The 27,577-nt window shown below is 45.3% G+C and overlaps 1 protein-coding gene across 1 annotated transcript; it reads right to left on the reverse strand.

Annotated features, from left to right (window-relative positions):
* Positions 1–156: 156 nt before the first annotated feature.
* LOC119213271 (carbohydrate sulfotransferase 15-like) lies at positions 157–27,215 on the reverse strand. Its single transcript, XM_037464448.2, has 8 exons — positions 26,985–27,215; positions 10,378–10,990; positions 8,397–8,736; positions 4,976–5,107; positions 3,034–3,190; positions 2,303–2,459; positions 1,287–1,434; positions 157–732 (listed from the first exon to the last, which is right to left on the reverse strand). Exons 2-8 carry the CDS (start codon positions 10,819–10,821, stop codon positions 533–535), a joined length of 1,578 nt encoding a protein of 525 aa, XP_037320345.2. The 5' UTR covers positions 10,822–10,990; positions 26,985–27,215; the 3' UTR covers positions 157–532.
* Between the last annotated feature and the right edge of the window lie 362 nt (positions 27,216–27,577).

Genomic DNA, 27,577 nt, shown 5'->3' on the forward strand with positions numbered 1-27,577 from the left:
CTATTATTACAGATTAATTAAATCATCCTTTTCTCGGTTTGTTTTAGGGGATTCTGATTAATCTTGAATGGATTTTGTTGTCTCAAAAAAAAGTCTTTCATCTGCTCGGATATATATTCCATTGCCATGTCCGACAAAAAACAAAAACAAAATGGATATGATCTTACTATCTTTTAATTAATAAAACCAAACTTTAAAAATGACAAGACTCTTAATATCTTTGTATTCACTATTTCATTTCGATCATCTGGTCACCAAAAACCACATACAATCAAGACTTGCCAATATCTCTTTTTCTCTTATATTCATTCTCTCACTCTGTCACACACACTAACACAAAATCAACACACTCTCTTGTGCTATTCACTATCTTTGATTTATCTTTGCTTTTATAACTTAGAAAATAATTTATATATATTTATATAAAAAAACATTGATTTTTCATGGGCACTTGAGAGAGATGAGGCTCAAATGAAGGGTCTGGCAGACACATCAGTGGTTTCTAAACGGTAGTAAAAGGTCGGTGGGTGGGTCAGTGTTTGGAGGTGCTCTCCCAGGAGAAGGACTCATTCCGCAGTACTTTGGCCAACTTTTCATTGAACGGCATGTAGAAATCCCTCAGGATCTCTTTCGTGATGGGCAGCATGGGTCCCAGGTTTTTGTCAGCCGGCCTCCTGGTATTGGATGCTGGACTTCTTGTGATCTCTGACTCTTTTTCTTTTGTCAGAGGCCCTGTAAAAAAACACACAAACACTTCTTTCACGTCCCCTCTTTCCCGGGCCACTTCAGATTACCAGAAATGCAGCTAAAGGACTCGACTGTGTATCAGCCGTGCTCTGAGCAGAAGATTTGAGGCTCCGGGGCCGTAATCGTGTCTCGGCCCGCAGTTGGCAGCTCTCTTTAGGAGCTAAGCCAGAGCTTTGAGGCAACTCAACTGTGGGATGGACCGGTGACACATGGTGCTTCCAGGCTACTAGGCAAACAAAAGGCCTGCTACTTGAAGCCGTCTTTAAGTACACCCTGAGAAAAGCCTGATACATAAAGAACAATACAGATACTTTCATTTCATACACGACAAAATCAACAGGCTCAAGGCAGTACATGCAAGGCTCTTTGTTAGGCGGTAGACACCACGATCCCCTAATTACCTCCCCTGAGTACTTTTAACTACACTGCTTCTCGCACATCCCTACGTCTTTAGTGATGTCTTAATTGAATTGATCTGAGCCAAACACAGCGAGTGATTACCGAGCAGGATCTTATGTGCTGATGTGTCGTTTGCTTACCGAGGTGCAGGAAGTCAAAGACTTTGTGCATTGTGTATTTCCTGTTGGAGGCATGGTCTTCCAAACGCAGGACCAGAATCTGTTCCCTGCTGAAGACGGTGAGCCAGTCCATCAAGTACACGATGTACAGGCCAACCTGCAACCTGACCTGAGGACACAAAACCGAAGATTCAATGCGAATTAAAACCCAGCGCTGCAGACACGTCCCGCTCAGTGGAAGGACACTGGGAGCGTACGCATTGGGTTGAACTTCTTTTGAAAGCGGGGGAACGGGGAAGGGAGGGGGGAGATTGAAAGAGGGAATTCCACCAGCATGCGCTTTCATCTTCGCTTTGGGTACGGCTGAGTGATGCAAGGCACCATGCGGGCATGTGGATGTGTGCTGGTATCGTGTGGTGTGAGCGCGTGTGTGTGTGTGTGTGTGTGTATGTGTGGTTGAGGGATTCGAGAAGTTTCTTTTAGGAATCAGAACAACAAGAATTTGCTAATTGTAATCTCTCATGCGTGAGGATGTGTTGCTGTTCTCCGTTTAATATCACAAGTAGAATATCTTTGGATTTTCGACAGAAAAGATGGTAACTTGTTGTGGGTGTCCTTCAAAATAAATCTGAAATAATCTCCACACAGCAGGGGGGGGGTGGGGGGGGAGCCAAAAGGAGGACGGCCTCCTCCCGCCCCCTGCCAGTCTGCCTCAACACCGGGTGGGAAAAGCTGGCCGGGGGCCCCGACACTGAGTCTCGGGCTTTTTGTGAGTGAAATAGAAGTTCACGCCTCTGAACTTGGTTTTGAAACACAAAGAGCGGCTCCAGTCACTGCGCTGCTAACGCCGGTCCCTCTCAGACAGTCCGCCCCCGAGTGTGGATTTCACTCCATCTGTCTTTTTCACCCACCTTTTGTTTCTATATCGTTCTTCCCACGAATACGCCGGCGGCTAAATTGCTGTCTTTCTAAATGCTGCGGTGGGACATTGGCAGCAGGAGGAGGGGTGGGGCGGGGGGGTGGGGGGGGGCACTCACTGGCATGGCGTTGTTGACAGTAGTGTTGTACACGCAGGAGCGCATCGTGTACTCCGTAAGGCACCCTTCGAATAACTGCAGCGACTCGGACACCTTCTCGTGGAAATCCTCCGCGGACTTGTTGGAAATACCGAAGTAAAGGTAGTCTGAGTAGAGCCTGCAAGAGGGAGATGCTCTGTGAAAACACATTTTCAACTTTGAAACCTGAAAGATTTCACTTTGCTGAAAGACATTTGACTCACTGTCTTCCAGGATTTTACCAACAATCAACAAGGAACATGTTTTGCTTCAAAAATCTGTTTTCTGCAAACTCACCTGCACAGATCGGTGTAGTCTACAGTAAGACACAAAGTGAAAAACATTCGGCCTTGAACTGCACTGGATAGCTAATGCCCAGATAAATTAATCCATTGAAAAGATCTAGGACTGGTACATGGGATCAGTTTTCATAGAAACAAGGGGTCATTTAATCCATGTTGATGTGCAACTAAAGGGGAACTGAGGATATAACCTCATATGGCCTGAGAAGATAACCCTTAGAATGTATTTCTATAGCAGAATAATCCTTTTGAGTGTTAATGAATAAAATAAAATAAAACAGCAGTAGGTGCGGCTGTAATAAAGGCGTCACCATGAAACGTATGTGACAACCGGGCCGTTTGTTTCCCATAAACATGAAAAGTATCCGCTGTGTAAACGGTGTGGATGGGGAAAACAGAGATGGCTTTGACCTTTCCACCGGGTCCCTGAGCATGATGATGAAGCGGGCGTCGGGCTGCAGGGCGTGGACGAAGTCCTGGATGAGGAAGGGGGGCTCTCCCTCGGTGGTGTTGTCGTAGAAATACACCCAGGCGTTGTTGTCCCACATGGTGGACGCGCTGGCTTCTCCTGCCAAACACAAGAGAAGCAGGAACGCAGACCACAATTATGCCGAGACAAAACCAAACATACACAAAGGCCACAGTGTCTCTCACTCATTTCATCTGTGTAGTTGAAGACTCAAGGCTCAGTTTTTGTTGTTTTCTAAGAGATTTACAAGGCAGCATATTTTATTCAAACCACAATTAACTGAAAAATTTGAAAATTATTGTGAATTTGATGTATTTCTGTTTCCAATGACATTATACATTATTGTTACTAAGGAATACATTAAGAATAGATCAATCAAGAAGATAATTGGCCGCCAATGAAGAAATTGTTTGCGAATGCATTACGAAAAGTGTTTCCTGCTTCAAAAACACTTCAGAAATGCGAATTTAATTATGCTCCAAACGTCTACATATCATTTTGCTTTGAATCAAAGTTGTAACTCCCCTAAGACACCAAGTCAGAAAAAACGAAATATTTAAGTGCGTATATATAATAAGTGCGACAACAACTCAAGCTGTGGGTGAAAGAGTGGAGAAACCTGGACATTCCTGTCGCTCATAACAAGTCAGAGGACGTCCATCTCTCAAACAATTGGAGAGCAGAAACTTTATCATCAGGCGGCGCTGACAAATGATACCCAGGACTCATTAGGCTGTCTGTGCCTTCATTATGCTCCTCTGCCCAAGTGAAGCTGTGATGCATTTGCAGGGAATACAAAACAGGCCTTATCTGCCTCCCTTCTTAGAGAAAGGGACAATAGACGCGGTCTCACAGAGGTGAGAGTGGAACCGGATCGCTGCTAATGCTGCCGGGCTCGATCAAGTCTATTTAAAGGTCTCCGGGTCCATTTAAAAAAAAAAAGTGGGGGCTTATTTTGCCCCCTCCCCCAGGGAGAAGCCGTTATGGGTCAAAGAAACGGAGGAGGAGGGGCCAGACCCGGCGTGCCTCTGGTGTTGGTCCGGGCGGATGCCCCGAGATCCTGGCCACAGGCCCGCGCCTCACTGGGCTCCCTCTGTGGTGGGAATACCGAGTGGGGCTATGGCAACCCCCCCACCCCGCAACCTTCTTTTGCCATATTTAGTTATTTAAAGAACAGCGGGGTGCTAAACTGCGCTGAACGCACCAACTCGGGCCACTCTGAAAAAAGGCTATTGTGGGAAAACTTAAATTGGTTCTTTGAGATTTGTTTTTTTTGGGACGGCAGTAAAAGAGCCGGATGGAAGCGAGGTATGCAAATACGAGACGGAGGTTTGGAAAGACCTTTCCACCCCGCTGCGGATATTATTGCTGCCCTGACACACACACACACACACACACACACACAAAATAACAATGAGTCTTTTTATACGGCCTTTGGCTGAAATGGCTAAGCGAAGCAGAAGGAAGTCCAGAATCATGAAGCCGTGAGGATTGAGCGCGGCTGCGTGCTCGGGCCTCACTACCTGCTGCTTTAATGCCAGCTTTTGTAATATCGCAGGCAAGATTACAAGCGACACGCCCAGCAAGTTGACACCGCGACAGGGGAGTGCTGTTGGCGGTGGCCAGACGAGGCCCACGTTCCCCTCACGCCCATCACAGCGGTGATACACGAGTCGAGTGAATAACAGCATACGGAGGCGGGGCTCTAGCTGTCCCCTGACATGATGTTTGACAGGAACAGGAAGTGTGATTAGATGAGGCAGACTGTGTTCTGATAGCATCGCGTTCGCTCATCTTTTCCGCCAACATGTACTGCTCTCCATTTACAGCAGTAAAGGCGCCTCGCGGCCATTACTGGCCCATCTGAATGAGGCGCCAACTCACCTATGATGATGTCAGGTTGGCTGGCATTCACTGTGAGGTTTCCCTGGATTTGGAAAGCAGCCTGATCGAACAAGTCCAGGTAGTCCTCCACCGGGTACCGGTCGTGAAAGCCCTCGCTCAGACGGATGATACCTGGGGAGGGAGAGGACACGGATGGTAGAAAAACCTTCTTTGGTGCAAGTTGTCATGTGGTTTTGTTGAGAATGTGAAGTTCTGGGTACATCAAGCGAGTTTTTCTTCTTCTCTCCCCCGGGTGCGTCCGGGATCCCGCTTAAGGAGGCTGTTGGGGCTGTGTGGCCTTGACAGTGGGGTGACCTAATGAATTTTCCAATGGGATCCAAATTCAGCAGGGAATACCCTTCTTCCATTCTCACTGTTTACAATCAACGTTCAAAGTTTGCGCTTCAATTGCCGGGCGAAGAAAAGCATTTTACGTCCACGCTGCTGTGGTCCTTAGCGATTTAACAATTTAATGTGGGGGTATCAGGGCAGATTTAGGAGCATATTCACAGCGTGAGGATAATGAGTTAGCTCAGGCGCCTGTTTTTTCCAGTGATGCTTTTACAGTAAAACACCGTTTTATAGTTAGCAGGAAAACACGATTAGGAAACTTCTCTACTATCCTGAGCGGTTACTCTGCATGAGGTGTGATGGCACACGGTATGTGTGTGTGTGTGTGTGTGTGTCTCTCTCGTCCTTGATTCCAGGGGGAATAGAAATGAATAAATAAATGCAAAACATCACCATTTGTATTCAAAGTGTTCTTAAAAGGATGTCTTAAGAGAAAAGTGCTGATTGTCAGCATGTAGCTCTAAGTGCAACACTGCAAAAGGAGAGAGAGAGAGATGAAAGGATGAATTTGGAGAGGGCTGGGAGGATGCAACAACTGGTCCTCGGGATACAGCATCACACAGAAGGCAAATTGAGCCAAACAACTGATTCACATCCCGCAGCATTGTGAGGTTCAAACAATCATGGATTCAGACTGAACAGTTTGTTAAGGCGAGGACAGCACACTGACTGTTCAATCCAGCAGTTGGCCCTCCGGGGGATCAGTGCCGTCGCGAGCAACTGGATGAACTTCAATGGGATCATTTTGGCTACGACGGTTAGGTTAAGCCTCTTTTTTTATTTCCGCGGTGAACATTTTCAAAAACATTTCCATAAAATGTGGCCCATCATCAAGTGTTGTGCCAAAACAACCTCAGGCAGAAATTATTATAATCAAAAAGTCATTTTTAGACCGATAGCTCCAAGCGAAAAAAGAGAAACGTATGTATCAGTCATTTACTGAGAATAAGTCCTTCACAGGGAGAAATGAGCTTTTATTTACCATCTGCTGTTCTTAAAAGAAAATGATATTATCTACTCGCTACTCGCCTCTTTCAACTCGGGTATATATTCATCTAATCTGCTTCTGATTGCGTAATCAGAGCTCACTGTGAACAGATCGCTGCCCTACAGTGTAAAAGCTGCTCTCCACATTTTTTGCTTCTTCTATTTTTCTCAAATACAGACAAACACACACAAACACACTTCCATACACACACAGAGACTCACACTCCTAATGTCTGATGCCTCTTGAGCGGCTGTAGATTCTTTATTATTCATGAGTCCTAATGGATGTTCCAGTTAAAAAAGCAAACAAAGCGCATTATAGGTGTTGAGAATAATGACTGGCCTTCTTTTAGGAGCAAAAACCAATTTACAATCTCAGTTTGAAAACAGAAAGTTTAACTTTTAGTTGGACGCTAATTATCTGCTGCATGTCATTTCGAAACAAAACACCCAATAGAGGGAATAGACTGAAGGCTTTTTTTGGGTCATTAGATCAAAGTCCCCAAAATGAGCAGTGCAACAAAGCATCTGCAGGAGAAGTGAGGGGCAGAATTGTGTTTGAATACAGACGGTTTTCATTTCCACCCATTCGAGTCCCGGATCTCGCGTGGGTTTTTACTCCCATCTGTGGGCGGCGTGGTGGTTCTTTTAACATCACAGACGCACATGGTGAAGCAAACACACGATGGCATCCACACGTTCGGATGACAAGAGGCGGCAGTCGAGCAGATGTCTGCTGTACCTCTCCACGCACAGTTTGAGGGTTTATCTTGCTGTTTGGGGAAATGACAAATTACCACCTGTTCAAACCATAAGAAAACAACAGTTTAAGCCAGTACGTTGGCAGCAGGTTGTGTGCGTCGGTTTATTCAAAATGTGCTAGTGGTTATAAGTGCAATGCATGAGTCTGCCATCACAACCGTTAAAAATCCGAAAAACATGAGAAATGCCGTCCTGAAATATGCTTTGGTAAAATATGAAACAGTGCCCTTATGAAATAAAATGATATGCTGTTTAATTAAACAGGGTCGTTTGAACATGAGAGTACAAAATCTGTGGTGTGCAATGAAAGCAGCTGCAACGGTGAGCGAGGCTGAGAACGCGGTAGCAAGAAATGTCGCAAGTGTATCCGGGAGCAGGAAGCGGTTCGCCCACACACACGTGGGTTCAAAGTGTGCGGCGAGGCTTCGCGCGTCGCGTTCTTTTCAAGTCCCTTCAACCACAGAGGCCCATCTATGTCGCAGATGAGGGAGAGGAGCAGTTGGTCTAGATCTTTTTTTTTCTTCTTCTTCTTCTTTTTCCTCGCACACGGTACCGTGTTGAGCCGTTAATGAGCACGGTACACTGTACGTGTCACAGAGGGGGAGTGGTGTAGCGGGTGAGAAGTGAAGTCACGTGACGCCATGATGGCATACAGGAAGGGTGAAAAAGGAAGAAGAATTGTTTAGCATTTGAAATTTGAGCAGGCGAGGCAATAAAGACCTTAAATGCACCATTAGAGCTGTAAACGTGGGGCTGACAGCTCTCAGGTAGGAAATAAACAGTTTAGCTTTCCTGTATGCACTGCGCCGAATGGGTGTTGAATATTCATTTCTCGGCTAATTGCATTGGGAGATTGAACCACTTGCATTGGAGATTCATAAGTCATGTCTTATTCACAACCAACTTGGTTTCACATTATAGTAAAAATAAAAAGGAAAAAAACTGCAGGCGCAGTTTAGGCTGTATTAGTTGCAGCAAAACTGTCAGTTTTACTTTGTCAATATCTAAAGACTTCTTTCCAATTAACTAGTGAAATGTATATAGATAGATATGGAATTTGGTTTCTGCAATCCACACAACTTTGCAATATGGATGAAAGCAAGTACTGATGAGAAATAATTGATTATGCATGTAAAAGTAGACCGGTTTGCCTTTGAGTGCCTGAATGCTTTTTCTGAAGGCCCCCCCCACCCCCGAGGCACGCCTCTAACCAAATGATACACTGCAGAGAGGCACGATTCACACTTTAAACGCTCTCGGGCTGTCATTACTGCGCACCAGCCTGAGGGCCTATTTTTATATTACAGTTTTCTCAACTCACCAAACCTCTTGCGGGTCCACCAGTGCGGCTCTTTGAAGGTGGTGAACTTGACGTCCGGGTGCAGCCTCAGTCTGTCGTACAGGTCCGTCGTGCCGCACTTTGGTTGGCCGATGATGTAGAAATACGGAAGGCACCGCATGCGGTACAGCTTCCCCTCGCGGTGAAACAAGTGTTCTCGGAAAGTGTTCCTCAAGTGCTGGAACACCGTTCGGAAGCGCCTGGAGTAGCGCGCGTACAAGTTTGTCCTGTAAGGGTCCGCGGTGATATTCCCAGTGTATTCCTCGTACCAGCATGGGTTCTTGACGCCGGGCAGGAATTTGCGAGGCACGGCAGAAAACATCTGTGAAAGCAAAGAAAGCAGGTTGGAATTAAGTCTGCGTACTTTACAACCAGCTTCTAAAAAAAAAATTGGACCAAGCTTCAAAATCACGATGGAAGGCGAATACATTGCAGTCATTTCACAGACTCATTGAAGGAAGAGGTTTGCTTCAACAGTGTAATTTATACAGGCCACTATTTTGGCAGGTTCATGCAAACTGTCAGACCTGTATGTCAAGTTGAGTTTTCGTCCCGTCTCCAGGGTTGTTTTCTGACTTGTTTTGTTTTGGAAATTAACTCTCCTCTCGTTTCAGGTTCCTTGCCCTTTATCGTGTGTCACCAGTCTGATTGTCTCCCCTGATTCCTTCCCTCACGTCTCCCCTTGTCCTGTGCCAGTGTGTCACGTCAGTTTGTCATGCACAGCCGCCCCACGTCAGAGTCACCTCTAGGCCATAGTGTAGTCTGTCCCAAACCCCGTTGCGGGCTCTTGGAATTACTTCAGGGCCCTTTTTGTTTGTTTTGGTTTTTGAGAGATTTTGGTTTTTGCATTTGACTTTTTGAACATTTCAGTTCTTAGTTTATCCAGGTTTCCTCGTCGCTTAGTATTGCCCAGCGCTACTAGTCAAGCCGGAGTATTTCCCCGTCCCTCCCTCTTCGGAGGAGTTTTTTGTTTCCAGAGTTTTTTCCTGTGATTTTTTAAATAAAGGATTGTCTGCTGAACCCTCACTCTGTGTCCGAGTCCTCCTCCTGAGCCCCATCTGCGTGGGATCCCGCCGCACATTTGAGACAGGTTCGAGCAGGGGGATACAATCCGTAGAGGAGCAGAGAGTTGGCATAGACGCATAGACATACAGTCCTCCAGAAGAAGGAACTGACTAGTCAAAAAAGAAAATCGATGCACTTTTTCGAGGGGAGGGGAGTATTGTCCATGAACACCCAAAAGCAGTTTCATCCTCAACTGTAGAAGTGAGGCAACGAGCACGTTTCCTGCCGCCTCCTTTCTTTTCACAGGACCAAACCGAGGCCCGTGCTTCCCCGACTCGCTACTTGAAGGACAAATAATGCCGGATCCGTCCGCGCACGTGTTATCGATCACCCAGAGGCTACACTCTCCTATTCATTAGCTGGTTCAATAAGAAATTGATTATGTTGGAAATTAGCCCTAGCACAAGCCATTATAATGAGGATTAACAATGAATTGAACCAGGCTTTGAGGTGAGACGGACGCTTTGAGAAAGCCATTGGACCAACGTGTTGCTTTAAGTCTTTAAATCCCTTGCTCCATGTGCAATTATCTGGTGTGACATGAAGTGTTATACTACGCTTTCAGAGCAGTTTAATCTCTTGTAAAATAAATTAGAAACGGTACCCAGTGGAGATTTTCAAAAATGTATCTGTATTGAACCCGGTGCAGACGGAATGTGGGCATGCATACTGATTTGACTCACCTCTTTACGGACAGATCTGAGATTGTCAATTAAAAAGACAGATTGATATTGGCCTGAGACTTGTTTTTGTTATGGTTTTTAAATGGATGGATAATATTGACACTATGAAACTCTGAGGTGTTCATTACGGCAATCAATCCGAAAACAAAGTCAATTTATTTGCTAGAACTTGCGTCTTTTTAAGTCCTCTGCAGAGTAGCAGAGTGTGTACTCACATGTGGTTCAGTGTCAACCAGTGCTTTGAGCTCCGGGAGCTGTCGACCGCTGCGAAACTCCACCTTGGACGTGATGGACTTGACCACCAGTTTCATGTGTGCGTTGTCCTTGACCGACGAGAGGTTGAAGGCAAAAGGTCCCAGGCTGACCAGGCTGCTGAAGTGGTATGGCGAAGGGGTGAGGAGGAGGCCCTTCTTGTCTCCCGTCAGGACGTACGACGCCATGATGAGGAACGTGACGGCCAGGCCGAACAGGAAGCTGTAGAGGCGGACCCTGCGGAAGCAGCCCAGTGCGCTCCAGCACCGCGGCGGCGGCTCCCGCTTCCCCTCCCGGACGGAGAACATGTTCACGGGCGTGTCGTCCACCTGCAGGAGCAACGGCCTCTTGCGGTAGTCATCCACCGCGGAGCCGAGCAGGCTGTATTTGTAGTCCATCTGTGTCATGGTCCCAGCAGCCTGCAGGGGGACACACGGGGGGGGGGTGTCTCAGGGCTCAGACACAGAGTGTAAGGGAGCAGGATCCAGCGGGACGGGAGGTTTCGGGATGGTGGAGCGGCCGACCGTCCATGATGGGTGGTGGAGAACAGCGCCCGCCTCATCCGCTGACCCCCGCCTGTAGCAAGAGGGGGGGAAGGCCGTCAGCTGCATTCACTCACGGCTTCATGCCTGAGCTCATGTGACCATTTCTAAAAACCTGAAAACACGCTCTTTCCACCCACAATTGTCCGCTGATAGCTGATTGAGGCGTCAAATATGATGACTCGAATGTGCTTCATTCTGGGAGCAGTTCCCAACCCTGGCCAGTCACTGAGTGTTTACATTTTTTGAGAGGTATGAAATGTACATTTCACACCACAAAAGCATGTCATCACATCGCTTAGTCTGAGAAAATCCCAGGAGGTTCTATAACCTCTTTGCTTCCACAGCTCTAGTAATACAACTTCAGGTTGGTGGAAAATGAAAATAAAGAAGTGGGAATGATGACAGGAATGTGTCTGCTCTTAATATAAAAAAAACATTACAAATTACAGTAAAGACCACAAAAAACACGGCATCCTGTAAAGAGCAAATGTGAATTTGGAAACTATTCTGTTTTGCAGGGTCAAACTGATTTCCCTTACTTCCTCCTCACTCACCATTCAATCAAATAGCACAACCTCACAACCTCACAACCTCACGCATCCCCCCCCCCCCTTCCTCCCTTCCCCTTGCAACAGAGTCAAAATGTGGGGGCAGTGATAAGGACGCAGTCCAGGAACTTCAAGGCTGTGTGTCGGACTCTCCTGGGGAGAGACACGAATATCAGAGCGACTCGGCCTGCACCTGAGGAGGGATTATGTTATCAGAAAATGGTATTCCTCACTGGGAAGTCAAATGGATCAACGGTCGCCCGCCAGATGAAAGCGGGAGCCAATGTCTAGAGGTTGAAAGAATTGGGGATCTGTGATGATAATGCTCCTGCAGCACCAGCAACGTGTAGTTGTATCCTTCTGTGAGTCTGGAGCTGATACAACACAATGGCAGACAATACAATACCACGTCATGACAAGCAGAGCCAGCAGAGCCCAGGGTCCAGGACACTGTTTATTTCAAAGGATGCACGAGATGGACGTGAATATCCCAAAAAACCTTGAAAACTGCACGGTTTTCTTTTACACTTACATCCGACTCGCCGCACATCACAAAGTGAGTCATGGCTCCTCCTCTGTGGCCGCTGATAATGTCTCCCTTGCCCATTTCGTCCGCACCCCTTTAGCCCAACTCTGTATTAATGGGACCCGCGACGGAGCTGCTGATAAGAGGACGGCCGCCTGCCCAGCTGCTCAAGCAATGTCATTTACCCCCCACCCCCCTCCCCTCGGAGTCACCCCACAGCAACCATCTCTCCAGGAGACAGGTGGGGAAATAACAAGCCACGCTCTGGAAAAGACTGACTTCCAGCCCTGGAGAAGTTGGCTGCGACGTCACAGAAAGAGAGGAATGGAGGCAAGAAGCTGAAACCACAGTCAGATTCTGACAGATTCTTTTTTTTGCTTTCAGCCAGGAAACAAACCTGTTTTCAGGATTAGATATATAGAAGTGCAGGGTTTGAAATGATACCACTTCAGTTAAAGTTTGCATGTCGGACATGGTGTATCAGGGCCTGTCTAGGCTTAATATTCCTAAAACATGTAGTGTTCACGTTCAATGCAGAGGTAGGAGGTTTGCTTTCAGCAGAAATGTAACTACATATCAGATGTCCTGTTCAATCACAGATATGGAGACTACGCTGGGTAAAGAAAGTGCTTAAAGTATGATGACATTTTAAGGAACAAGAGGGTTTTCTATTGATGAACCTGTGTTGATCTGTACCTGTCATGCTATTGGCACTCATTGGCTGTGTGTGTGTGTGTCCTTCATCAAGGATGAAGGTGTTGGTGCTCAGGAAAAAAGACCATGAGAGTAAAATACAGAAAGAGAGAGAAAAATAAAATAAAAATTTGGAGGGAAAGAGGGAAAAGAGGGAAAGCGTGTCATTGACTAGAGAATGTCACCCTCGAGTTTACCACCTAACTGTAGCTGTGGGACGACTGGCAGCTTGACAGTTCAGCTCTATTCATAAACACAAATGCGTTGCTCCTGTCCATCAAACATGATGAAGCAGCTTCTCAGGAACTCAGACTGTACCATGTTGAGAATAGAGTTATTACAGATTTTATTTTGCCAACAGTTTAAAATCTAAGGGCAACCCTGTGTGCTCAAACTATGGAAATAAAACCAGGTTAAGATTACTTTGGCACCTGTGTTTTCTCCCTCCACCACTTGGATTATTGGAAATGAAACGTGCAATGGTTTTGGCCATCAAGATTATAATTATAGTAAGTAAGATGATGAAGGAGGTCATTATCTTTCATAATCTAGCAGCACAAAAGCTGAAGTATCACTGAAGTAAGCCTTAAGCCTTAAGATTTACCCCAAAATGAAAAACCTCATGAGGTACAAATCTCAAACGCTTCGCTAAGCGAGCTAGAAACCGTATGTGCAATATCTCCAACTCAGAGAGCCGCTAAATCAGAAAGTCCTAAGTAGGTGTTGTCTGAGTGCATAGATCGAACCCATTGACTCAAATCCCTGATGATTGTAATTAACTTCACAGACTCTGGTGGTAATGGCCTGCATGCTGTGCTGCCACCTCCCTCGCAGTGTGCTGCAGATGCAATTTGCCACGGCCTTAATAAGCCATCAGAGGGATACCTCTCCGTACTCTCGATGTGGTCCATTTGTTTTTACTCTGCCATCTGCTCCTCTCCGAGCTGTGTACGTCTCCGCTCTGGGCAGAAAAAAAATGACCGGCCTCACCGCACCGGCTGCTAATTGCGGCTCTCTTGTGTACCTTTTTTTCCTTCTCTGCTGAACTATTTCTTTTGTGCTTGTTGCTGTCAGATTGATTATTTGTCTCGGAAGAAAATCAGCACAGATTGTTGTTTATTGCACCTGAAAGAAAATAGCGTAAATCAAAATCTGTTGTTAACCTCTATTAATCCATCTGTTGAAGTAAAGCCTGGTTATTTTACAGCTCTTCCGGGCCTGTGGGCGTAACAACTGTCTTTCTCTGGCATTGATTGTGGAGACAGAACTGGCGAAGTGGTCACAAAACAAGTCTTTACTTGTCGATCAGGAATATAGTTCTACTTTTCCCATTCTGCCTGTGACTTGTGCACACACCACCCATGAATGTTTATTCACTCCGCAGCCGTTAAATCGTTCGCTTTGCTTTGCTCTTTGAGAAATGCTGCAGGAGACACCGTGGGAGACCATCTTTCAACAGAATATGGGTCTATCTATGACATAGGTCAGAGCGTATTGTATTATTATTATTATTTGTTAACATAGTGTGACAAGCTTAAACTTGACTTTTCAGTAAAAGACACATTAACCACTGTGTACCCAAATACTGATCACACATCAAGATATGACTTTCCTGATGGTCTGTAGCAAAGAGAAGGTGATCTACAGTTATAGTAATACTCATACAATATATACACATGGCGGCAATCACAATTTAGTGTACAATATATGGTAACAAGGTGGGCTATTTTAACCTTATTGGCTCATTTTACGTGGTGTGGACATGACCGTAGTCATTTTAGCTGGCCACGATATTCCCCGTTTTATTAGCAGGCTTGTTTGTTTCCATTAGAAAGTCACCGATCATTTTAACGACGTGATGACAGTATAAACCGCAGCCCGTTTCGACATTTACGATATTGTTTATTCCAATTATTCCTGGGACAATATACCGCCTTTACAGTATCATTGTGTTTACGGTGTTGCACCCCCCCCCCCCAAATACAGACATAAACACAGGCATTTTCCTGTAGACTCTGTCAATGCCACTGGAGTAATACAGATTAAACAAGTGAAATGTGCACAGCATAAACAAAAGATCTGCTCTTTGCTCCTCTGCACCTTCACATCCAGTGAAGAGAGACAAAACCAGCGTGCTCTGCAATGAAGCCACAATCGAGGAGGAATATAAACCTGAGCCCAAACTGACGTGGACGGAGAACCTGGTGATGAAAATACTTTGAGACCTTGAGGGCAGAATAGCACATTCTGTCCATAGAGTCCTTGTGTCAAGCTGCCCAGGAGAAGGCTCAACACACTCTTTCAACCGTCGTAACATCAAAGAAGCAGTTTGTCAGTCCGGAACAAGCCACTATCAAAGATAAAAACGGAAGAGTAGAGTAAACTATTATCAGTAAACTGACACTCGGACACTTTACCGTTTCGGCCTTTTCTACACAGATAGCTAATGACTGTAAAAGCCAATACTAGCTGAAGGGCTGCAAACATGTGTCTAATGTGAGGACTCCTCTGAGAAAAAGATCTGCTCATCCTCTCCACCATAAACACACTTAACATTTTCACCCAAAGTGGATTTTGGTCGACGTCCACCGGAACCACAAGAAGTTTCGTTGGTGCGAGAGTGTGATAGGAACAGTCCGAGGGGGGGGGGGGACAACAAGGGCTGTCATCGCTGTGTCAGCTGGAGGAAGATGTTTTTTTCACCAGGCCACTCTCAATAATTAAAGTTCAGCATGAGGCCCCTGTAAGGGTGGTGCGCTGTGACACTGAAGCGATCTTGTGATTGGTCGAAGTGGGCCGGCGATAAATAGCCCCTGATTACACGGACGCTGCCTCCTCCAGTGTCAAGGCTATTTTAATTTGCAAGGGGGGGATGTTATAGGGCTCTCCATAATCTGTGTATAGATGTCTTGACTATGCGTTACTGTTTTTAACAAATTTGAAGTTGTCGGATTACGTTGTTTTAAACTGATACAATAATGTAATCATCTGCCCGATGGTCAGAGGTGTTCGTCACCTGCAGCTCTTCATCCAAAGATCTGCCTAATGTTGCTGCTTCTTGTTCTACTTGTGCGACAAATACTGTGGCGGCTTTGTGTTTTGAGAGTTGAGCACTTTAACGCGAAGCAGCTGCAGTCGGAAATTGGTTTGGTTTGCATTAGAAGCAACTTAGTAAAGAAAGTGGCCAGTTAACAGTTGGGTTGTCATCAGTGAGATAAAATGAACATTCATGTATATTCCCTTTGAATTCTCAATACAGCAATCTCAATACAGCAAACGATTCCAAAAAAGTAACTACTGTATAGAAATGTAAATAATATCAACACTGGGATTTCATTTACTTTAAACAAAAACAATCCATGTGTTCCTGGTGCAAAGAAATATAAATCATTTTTATAATTAACCATTTCTATAATTGCTTTAAGTAACTAACAATTTGGACCGTCTGAAAAAATAACAAACCACGCTCGGAAAAGAAAAGTAGTAAATGCATTACAGCGGGCTCCCCCATTAAATGATTTCAATTGAAACAAGAGGCACCGGTGGTGCACGCAAGAACCAAAGCAAGCTACTGAGGCGTTAAATTGCTCCCATCAATGATAGCTCGGGAGTACAAGAGAAACATCTGGAAATAGGATTGCATTTAGCACAACGTCCTCTGATAATAGAGCGAGCAGGAGCCCCTATGACCTGTCAAGTATGCCACTTCCTTCTTTCACCGCCACCCCCCCATCCCCCCCACACTGGGTCCTCAGCCCAGTCTCATCATGAAAATCATGACCATGTAACACGAGCAAGAAGGAGAAGATCGGTATTCAGTGGCTCCGAGCGGAGCCCTTCAAAGTCATCCATCACATTCCGTCAGTTCACACCCACTGTTGACCAACCATCGGAATATGATCTCCAGGAAGTCACTGGGGTGGAAGTCAAACCCACAGACTGAAGCACAAGAGCTGTGGAAACCAGAATCTGATCAATGTGGTCCAACCTTTGAAAAATACTTCATTAACCGAGGAGTATAAGAGAGTTCTTTTAATTATTTTCTTTCAAACGCACGGATCACAGTGACAGTAGAAATGTACAGCTTTTAATCCTAATCTGAGGGTTACACCTCAAGCTCGAGTTCCTGTTGCACATCATTAGACTGCGGTCAAGCTGTTGTTTACAGCTAAGACGCAATCACAACTGATTCCGGTCAAACACACTTGTTTTGATTGGTTTTGGGGTATAAACATAGCAAAATTAAGAAGAAGTAGTCGAAGAACGCTGATTATGTGCCAACAAACTGAGTTCCTAAGCATAGCAAAAGAAGAAGTAGTCACAGAACGCCACATCCAAAACGAGTTTCCTCTTTTTATAACGACAGTGGTTATGGTTATTTTTCCACTACATCAGGCAGCAGGGCGCAGCACAGCCCCCGACCCCTCCCCAGGAGACGAGACGACCTGACCGTGACCCGACCCGAGAGGAGCTGCCGGGTCAAATTATCAACACGGCCGTTTTGACACTTCCGCCCTTGGATTCACAGCCGATGCTCAGCTGGGATCTCTGGCGGAGTCCCAGTTCAGCGCTTTTCCTTCGTCTAATCTTTTATTCATTATTTCAATTTCACTGGCTGCCTCCCACAGCCCGGGCTCCGAGGAGAAGTGCTCATGATGGTGTCATTAAAAAAAAATGGCGCAGGAAACAATGGTTGATACTTCAATTATTGATAGCGGTAATGGATATGTTGTGAAGCGCATGGGGCACCCCCGGTCTCTGCACTGAACCCTCACAATTTTGTTAAATTTCAACGTAGACGCTAATGTAGCGATTAGAGAAAAGGTGGTGGGGCCATGAGACTTATCTGGGAGCGGAGCCTGCATTGAATTATTTAATCAACCGTTGCAATTTTGATAAAAGAACTGTATTTTCAACACCAAATAAACCATAGAAGATTTCTTTTGTGAAGGATAAGGAGCTTCAAGTTTGAGGCGCATATGTAAAACAGTGCTGTGTGCGCAAAGCCGCTGCCAATGAATAATGCATCAGGACCAACTTGGATGTGACGTGTCTGTAAATTATATCTTTATAACTTCAGAATTTGTATTCTCCGATTTGATAGAATCATTCTAGAGAGATCCTTGAGTGTATTTCCATATTTGTCCTCCTAGTTTTCTCTTTTTTTGGTATAAGATATTTTAAACTGTGGTGCTGCAGTCACAACCATCCAGTTTCTCCATTGTATCTTTTGTCTAGCTTTCTGTTTTGTTCGAGTTTTTTTTTCTCCATTTGTGAAATATTAATCTGTACTGCTGATTTGAATACGTGGGTTGAAATAACAGACTGGAAAAGAACAGAGTTAAATAATAATGCTGACTGGCGGAGGAAAACCCAGTTGTGTGGGGGGGCGGGGGGGGGGGGGGGGGGGGAGAAAAGCAAAGTGGGCGTAAGAAGTCGTGATATATCTGGTTTGGTTGTTGGGCGCTCGGGGGTTGTGTAGGAGGACTGGATGTTGTCCAGGTTTGTGAAATTTGTGCCAATCCCCTTACGGCCCATTATTCGTTATTTCAAATGTCCGATATTGTGGGTGGCAGCTCGAAGCCTTCATACTGAACACCATTAACAGCAAAGTGCTGATTTATGATCAAAAGTGCCATTTAAGGATAATCCAGTTTTTTTCCTATGGTCCCTATCGGACTTCTTTCTTTTGGAGGAGCACCGTTTCATGTGTATTCAACGCTCTGCTCGCCTCCTCCCTCTCCGTAGGAGACCCGACGGGCAGTCTCTCTCCGTGTGGACCAAAGTTCAATCTACTGTTAATCTTCCTTTTTTGACAAGCAGCAGACAGAGCTGGCGGGAACGCAGTTGGTAATTAATCCAATGGGAATGTTTACTGTTTCCAGTGGAATGCCTCTGAACCCACAGTGCAGCATAAATGGCTCCGACCCAAATCGGCTTACAGGGCATTTAGCGGGGGAGAACCGTAACACTTTGGGCACTAAAAAGGAAATGAAAAATGTTGTGGCGAGGACTTTTGAGGCTATACTTAGCATTGACACAATACTGCAGTTACAGGGTATAGTTCCATCCACATGTTGAAGCCCATTGACACTCTTTGCTTTTGCAGGACGCATTTGCGAACACTATTCTATGCTCTGGAACCACTGCACTCGATAAACACTAAAAAGTGCCTTTATGATTCATCTGTGCAACATCTATATGAAGTATGTACTTCGGTGAAGTCAGTGGCAGTGTCGTGAGAGCACAGCAAAGTGGAGAAATTGGAAACATAGATCCGAGAGCTCTGAGTGTCCCAAAGGAAGGGAAGAACATCAAACTGAAGTGAAAAAGTATCTCATTTTGTTTCTGCCTGGTTTCCGTTGTGCAATCCCACAAATAAATCTGGAAGCCCTACTAGTGGGACTTGACCAGATGGCAAACCACCGTTTAACACATTAAAAAACTTCTGTAAAACTTGTTCTTACCTCCAGTGTTGAGTTCTTGTAATTGGTTTTTGGAAGGCTTCAAAAGAAATCTCTTTTTTTTCAACACAAAGAGGACAATAATCCATTAAATGCAGAAATTAAAGTGATTAAAGGGGTTTTCACCCGATAGTGCTGCCATTATTCCAACTTGGGAAATTCATTTTTTCTTAAGGCTTTTTAAACGTTTACAGCTTGTTAACATTAACTGATGTGAGGGTGTGAAATACTAGAGTCCGTGGGAGCGCTACACACTACGCTTGTGCAATGAACACAATGCTTGTGCGATGAACCTGTTGTATGTAAGTAAGCGTGTCGTTGGTCTTTCATTCATCATTGGCCAATGTACCATACGTGACTCGGACTGACGTGTACAGTTGGAATGCGTTGTGCTGTTTATTATTCACTGCCTGCATTGGACAGATGTGTTGAGTAATGGCTGCCCAGCAGACAGAAGTCGATGAAGGTGAAGTCGTATGAGCTCGGGGCCCTAAGGGCCGAACGGCCAGGTAACTCAAACCAAATTGTTAAAATCAAGTGAGGCTTGGGCGAAACTTTATTTCCATTTGAGTCGTGCCTCAGCGTTCTCCCAACTTTGAATAAATGTGTTTGCTCCTGGTTAAAGGTGGAGGAGACCTTGGAGTATCTCCCAGAAAATCTTTTTTTGTACAGCTTTTTATCTAGCTATGTTATCAAAGGCCACATTTGTATCCCTGGATGATGGCGTTCAGGACGAGCGCCTCGAAAAACTGCGACGCTGCTGCAGCTCCTTCCTCTCTAATTCCCCGCCTCCTTGCGGTTCTGCGGAGTAATCCTCTGCCGTAGCGTTTCACACTTAGTTAGTTTCATCCCTCGACCGCGCTGAGCCTCCTAGCAGATGGAGGATCTGTGCACGGATCGAGTGTTAGCTCGCGATTGCCAAGTAAAGGTGTGAATTAACAAAACTCAGGCTATTACTGAGTCGGCTGGCTTACTGCTCCTGCTGCTCCGGCCTGATGCGAGCAGTTTTAGGGAGGCTTGGGTCCAAAACGTTAACTTGGCCTGCGGAATGCCAATTTATAAATTGCTGTGCTTTATCTTCTCCCTGGGACATTATACACGTGACTCCACACAGTGAAGGCTTGGATAAATTCTCCAGGCTTAACAGACAGGCAGGCAGGTTAATTCTCCAAATTAAGGGTGATGGTAGAGGTCTCCTCTTCAATACGGAGGATTAATTGAGAGGCGTCTTCATTTTTAAGGTTGCCAATATGTTCTACCTCTCCCACAGAAGGATGGCTAGCGCTGTAATTTGTGCGTGAGGTTTAGCATAAATCACAGTAATGCAGCTGCCCCGTTCAGTATGCTCGGGAAGTAAATTGTAGCAACAAAAAAAAAAAAAAAAAGAGTTTAATCACACCTCTACCTGCCTGGGCACGTCCTGATAAATGGAGCGAGGGTGAAAGATGTTCTGACTACAACAGCACATTCATCTTGCACAGCGAAGAAAAAGGAGAAAAAAAAGATACTCTGGTTTGCCGAAGGTTCACACTGGCAGCAGCTGCCTGCAGAGATATAAAACTCCCGCTCCACATGAACCCGGCAGGGATAATCCCGCGGAATGATAGCCGCAGCGCTGAAAACAACATTTGTACAAATTCCCTTTGACCCGGGCTGGGTGGGAGAGTGCCTCCTCTGACTGCCTAAGGGAGGGCCTGAAAAACAGTGCCCTGCAGGTGCATCTGACGGTTCTGCTGGACATTCCCGAGGCTGTCTGGTAAACGGACCTCGGCGTTGACCTTTGAACTCAATCATACGTGCAGCTAGGTGGCAAGTCCATGCGAGTTTCTTTTTGTTAACCCCGTCCGAGCAATATGTTGCCTCTTGCTGTGGTGAAATTAGGCCCGGCGGACCGCTGGTGCGTTCACTTTACATCACCGACTAGGAGTACGGCTGCAGCACTTGGAAGTAAATAGAAATCTAACTCGCCTGCGGCTCAGTGACGCCGTGGTATTACGAGGAACTCTCTCAAACGCTCCGTAAGGTCCTTAAAAAGGAGAAAAAACACGGTGTTGTTAGAAATGGCCGTTTCACAGTAGCTCATTTAGTAGAAGTTGTAGAAGGTAATTGGAAAAATGAACAGATCTCTCCCCTGTACTGTATGTTGTCGACGTCCCCACAGGTCCGTGCTGAGGCCCATTAGAGGGACATCTGGAAGACAGATACTGTCTGCAAACACAGACACACAACCCGGCTAAGCTAATCATTGGCTTCCATGGCAACACACAACCACATCCGTGATCAAACATCACCGTAGACAGACTTTGAAAACAGAAGCTCTGTTTCCTCAATGTTGTTTAAAATCAATAATATAGAAATCTGGAGGCTCTCTGTAATTGTATTATTTTTTGAAAAACCTTTTATTATCTGAATTTACAAAGATGTCAATCATTGTAAAACCAATTCATATGAGTTGTCTGACCTAGCCATCAATTCAAATTACTGTTTTTCTGAGAGGGAGAGATGAAGGTATGAAGGCTTGAAGAAAGTAGCTTTGACTGTTTGCAGGCATTCAAATTACACTTCTGACAAGTGAGCGTCCATCGCAACCTCGTCCCTCTGTTTGTCCCGCTGCAGGGAACACCTGTAGGGCATTTGGGGGTGTGTATATCAGTTTAAATTGGCGGTTGTCACTGTCAGTTGGAGAGTTATGAAGGAGAAGGAATTACAATTTGGAGGTGAATAGCAGCAATTGGGTGCTGAGTTATTAATTAATTGACCTTAACCTCAAGCAGAATATTTACACTGAACCTTACGTCTTCGTCTGTCCTGCACCTACCGAGTGGAGCGGTGCCTCCCAACCTGCTCTTTTAAACCCCAAAAATAAATGGGTTAATGCAATCTGAGAGAAGGCCAAAAGCAATTAAGCTTAACTATTCACAAAATTCCACAGATTTAAATGCTAATAAAGACCAGTTGTGTGTTCAGTAAACAGGGTTTTTCTGCATAAGTAATAATATTCCCCCACTACCAGTCCCATAAATCAAACTACTGGCTGACTCCATACACCTCAACTGGGAACAGATGGCGAGGGACATAGAAGCCAGTTTAGGTTCCCACGCGTCATTAATACAAGCAATAACCTCCCCCGACTTGGCAGCGACGCACTTGGGACGACAGATTTACCTTCTTGCTCAGCACCTCAAAGTCCCACGAGGCGTCCTGCGGGTATGTAAATTGCAAGTCACACACACGGAGAAAGGTCACAACACTTCTTCCGCCATTCGTTGCAATTGGGTCTTTGTGTGCAAAATATGTCAATCGTTTGAATTGTTTTCACATGAGAAAAAAAATGAATGACAGATGTCCATAAATTCATAGGCAGATGTCTATTTTTTAAGTGATTTATCAGACTTAACACTGTCTCGGGTACAGCCTACAACAACAGCAAGACCGCCAAAATAGTTTACACCTTAAGTGCTTATGACAAGACAAGATTGAACCCATCTTCCACGCTCCCTCCTTGTATACCAGAGCCAATAACACAAGCACAAGAACAAAAAAACCTTCTGTGCAAGTCATTGAGGAGATAAAGCAGATTAATGTCTGCCAGCATGTTGGCTTAATCACCGGAAGCTCATCAATCACAATGACAAATAGCCTCGGACGGCCGCTTAAGCCGGACGGCGTCTCCCGGAGTGCTCCCTCCCTCATAGCCGCATAAATCCCGCCCGCTGATCCACTTCTCTTATCGGGAATACATAACATAACTTCATCGGCTGGACCCATCCATCACCGGTCTCCAGCATGCGCTGTTATTTTCAAAGTCCGACCCCTTGCACTTGAGTGCAGCCGGAGAGAGGCAGCCGGATACCGTCTCCCCTACAGATCATCATTCATTCTAAACCCGGAGCCGGCTGTCACTGCGTCGTGAGCTCACGGGAAACGGCAGCCTGACTATGAAACATTCATGCAGCAAAGGGTTACTGGCGACAGGATTGGAGCCAAAGATGGCGCCTCCACCAGCTGACATGTCGTGATGGGCCGAGCGGCACTCGACTTAAAATCCGCACACTGAAACAAAACAACATCTGACAGTTGGTTTTGTTTATGTTGATGGAAATTCAACTCTATCTGCATACTGACGAGGACGGATGTGCACTGGTCAGTTGGTTAAGCGTGAACGCTAAGTCTCTAATGAGAGGGCTTTTATTTTCTTATTGATTAGTCTATCAATTTCAAATAATGAGAAATGCTTATCACAATTTCCCAAGTGCTTTTGTGCGTAATGGCCTCCAATATTTAACTTGCAACAATACATTTTAAGGCTGCAAGCCATCACATCGGAGCAATGGGAAGCAATGGAGGTTTGGCTAGTTTTGTTGTTTCATTGTTGTATCTGACTGCCAGACCTCAAATAGATATGACTTTGATTTCCGTGCTATTCCATTAATGGAAAAATAAACGGTCAAATAAATGACCGGGCCGATTACTTATTCGAAATGTTCAGTACAGTGTACAACTACCCAGAGGCTCTATAACTCGGTACCTAAGGTACCAGACTTCATCAGTCCATTTCAACGTTGGTAAGTGCAGAGCATCTTTCACAATAAAAGCCCCAGACATAGATAGTATAACGTAAGTGCAGCTTATGCAACGCCTCAAACCCCAGTCAGTCTGCGTCAATTGGTTCCCGGTAGTTGGTCCTCTGCCTCCAGGAATCTTCTCAAACATTTTATTGAAAAAGTGTTGCTGACAGTTGCAAACTCACATCGCTGCTGGTATGAATACGTTTTGTGTGTCTGTGAAGGAAAATCAGCTGACCCCGGTATGTGTTAATGGTGCTTGCGCACAGTTGAGGGCCCCATGAACCCTCTGTGTACCTTGTGACCCAGAGAAGACCCGTCGACCGGGCCTGTCGCGCCCCCCCTTGCGCATACTTGATACTAACCTTACTGTAGCACTGAAATAAAAGACCCTTGTAAAAGAGGTCAAATGCTTCATTTGAGAAACACAGAATGCTGCTCTCGGGCTGAAGAAGGAGACGTATCCAAAAGAAACGGAGGGGAAGGAGGAGACGACGGAGTTATCAGAGCAGGGCAGGAATGTGCGAGTCGGTGGTAAACGAGGGAAACCAAAGGACTGGTCAAAGGTTCTGGGGATGAGTCATCGAGTCCGATGCCTCGACTGGTACGAAATGTCCCAGACAAACAAGTTGGCAGCAAGTCTGTGTTCATAATTTCTTTGGATTTGTCGCTCTCTTTATTGACATTTCTGAATCTATTTCCTCTCGATTAAAGATTCAAACCGGATGCACAAACGAGAGCAACAGTCTGTCAAATCTGTGGAGCAGTAAATCCAGGATGGCAGGACAATTCAAAGCAAAGTATTCATTCGGATCACTGACTTCTCAGCTAATAAAAATTCTCTGTGCATGTTTTCACACAGAAAAGACACCATGCTGTAACAACATTGGAACAGGACAATCAAATATCGCCAGCCAATTCCCAGAAGCCCCTCCCCGAAAACAACAACAACAGAAAAACGACTTTGAAGTAACGCTTGTTTCATCCCCTGGTGTCATCCTAATTCAGTCTATTGTTTAAATTTGTTTAAACATGAGGATGTGTTTCATCACTGTCGGCGTCTAATGACCTGCGCCAATCTGAAAAGGGCAACAGCCTTGTGTGTGTGTGTGTTTGTTTCCACGCTCTGCCCGGTTTGCATGATGAAGTGGCCTGAAAAAAAGGTAAATTGAATTCCCAAAGGTTCGCTCATGCCTTTCCAGTTGAATGCCCATCGCTTTAAAAATCCAAAGATTTCAATAACAAAGGCATTCCCTCTTTGTCTGTGCGGCAATAATTAGTCTGCAGCTGGTTTGCGACTGAAAAAGATGCATCACTGGAGTCTCAAATGAAAGCCACTGATGGGAAAATTCAATCTAAAAGCTGCGTTTCCCGCTGTGATCAGTGACAGGTACTCAGAGTCTGGTTGAAAGACTGTTTTATTAATTGATAGGATATTCATGTCATAACTCTTTATGCATGCTCTTCTTTAGTCCCATTTCACAGGCAAATTTGTGTGTGCCAGTGTGATTCCTTGTTCATTTACTTTAAGTTATTTTATATGAATACCCCATGGGACCAAATTGATCTCAATCAAGAGCGATCAGAAGCGAAAATATATCGCAGGTCATCTTATTTCGGACGGGGCAGTTGATTTAGAGGGCTTCAGTCACTCCACGGAAATCTGCGATGGGAAAACCAAAGCGAAGTGGCTGCCAACCGTGGGATTTAAATCATTCTAATCATCCAACCGGCCTCGCTTCACGACGCCTACGTCTCGGCTTCCCACACGGACACTGTGTCAACTTGTAAGCAATCCGCATCACACTCTTCATTGTCAAATATGTGCTTCAAAGCTGAAAGTACTCTTTAGTTTGCCAAGTAATAATTCCTCTTCATGACTTTCTCATTATTCATCACAGATTATTAGTTTAGTCTACGAAATGTCAAATTAAGTGTCCACACCTCGAAAGGACCTTCAACTTGCTTGCTTTCTCCAGATGACGTTTTAGAAGTTACAGCCAGAATACATATAGATGTAATTCCAGATAAATGACTGGGTCATTTAAATCAGAATAATCAATTAACCGCTCTACTGCTCTTGATGACTTTTGCACTTGCATTCCATCCACTTGTATGAAGCCGCTCGGCTGTAATTGGCTGCCAGCCAGCTACAATGAGTAATAGAAAGCTAAAGTACAGTATTTAAACCCCCCCTGGTGCTGCTCTGCACATTGACTCCTGCAACTTGGAAGTAATGAGGGGAAGTGGAATGTGATGCACCCCGAGGGCATGTCTTAACCATTAACCAGAACGTATCAACCCTCACGTGAATCCATATGGCGTTAAGCCCGTTATAGGCGGTTATGTCTTATGTCTGCTGAGAGAAGCCTTTTCAAATGTAACTCAATTAGGGACCTTTAAATGGCAGGTGCTTTGGTGGCTCATCAGATCATGAAAACCCACACGTCTAATGATCCATATGAGGGGCGTCTACGCGCGCAACCAGGCACCCACAACTGATGTTTTTTCATGTTTTTAAATGGGAAAATGCCTCTCTTTTACGCACGGTGATCCATGTGGCCAGCATTCCCACTCGGCCCATTGCCCCCGCGGCGGCACGCGGTCTACTTTCGTGTCTCAGGTATAGGACAAAGAAGAAGAGAGGACCATTCCGTCCAACAGAGGCTTCCCTTGCTGTCATTGGTCAGCGGGAGATCCTTTTGTTTTGGGCTCGCACGGACAGACGAGACCAACAACGCATCTAAAGGAATGCCAGCGAAAAGAAAGCGTGACAGAATAACGTGTTCTTGGAATAAAAACAGCGCCTCGCGGACCTGGTGGATTGATATGATTCCTTTATTCTAAGTCTCGCGCATGCTGTCCTCTCCAGGAGCCGCGCGGCTCTTTCTGCCACTTTAAACCGAACGGAGTCGACCCTAGATTAGAATACATAGCGACCCATTCATTCTGCGCGCTGAAAGGAGCCCGTTATATCGGTGATGTCTCTGGTTTTACACAGTCACATAGACACACAGACAAATCACCCCCCATGTCTAACCAAAGAAAAAAACTTTTCCCATTTCTGCACACCCTGAAAACCCAGCGACATGAACTTCACCGGCAGGGACAGACACAACATATGCTGCAACAAGAATATATAATTTAATAAATGCATGGGCAGAAATCAAATGACAGAGATTATCATCGCGGATTAATGTCTGAATAATATAATAATAATAAACCCTACCATGAGTTTCTCCTTGGAGTGCTCACTCCCGGTTCAAACCACTTCTCGCGGTCGGCTCGTGTGTATTTCCATTGCACTCACCGGTCACGGGCTTAATGGCATTTGTAAAAATCCGTGTAATTATGATTTCTTTCCTCGGCTCGCGTGCTACACGTAAACAAGTTGGAGGCTGTCTGCGCGGTGACAGCCTCCCGTTCCCCCTGCTTCTCTCTCTGATATGAACGGCTTCTCTCTCTCTCTCTCTCTCTCTCTCTCTCTCTCTCTCTCTCTCTCTCTTCTTCCCCCATATTGGGTGGATGGGAGCAGCATTGATTCCTTAATTAGAACTACAATACCAATATTCAGATTTCTCCTGGATAGGAGAAAAATGTAAATATTTCTCTAATTTTCTAATTGCAGACAATCATGCACATAGTTTAGGTTTGACAGGTTTCAGGACTGCACTCTGATACCATAGAGATGAATAGAATTGCCTTTTTTGCACCTCACATCACTTCCCCCTCTAATTAAATAGATAAATAGATCAACAGCCACACCCATACAGGAGGGACCTCACTTAATGAATTCCTCCAATTTCATTAGTATTGATCAAA

The sequence above is a fragment of the Pungitius pungitius genome, chromosome 21 (assembly GCF_949316345.1).
Source record: "Pungitius pungitius chromosome 21, fPunPun2.1, whole genome shotgun sequence".
Lineage (NCBI taxonomy): Eukaryota > Metazoa > Chordata > Actinopteri > Perciformes > Gasterosteidae > Pungitius > Pungitius pungitius.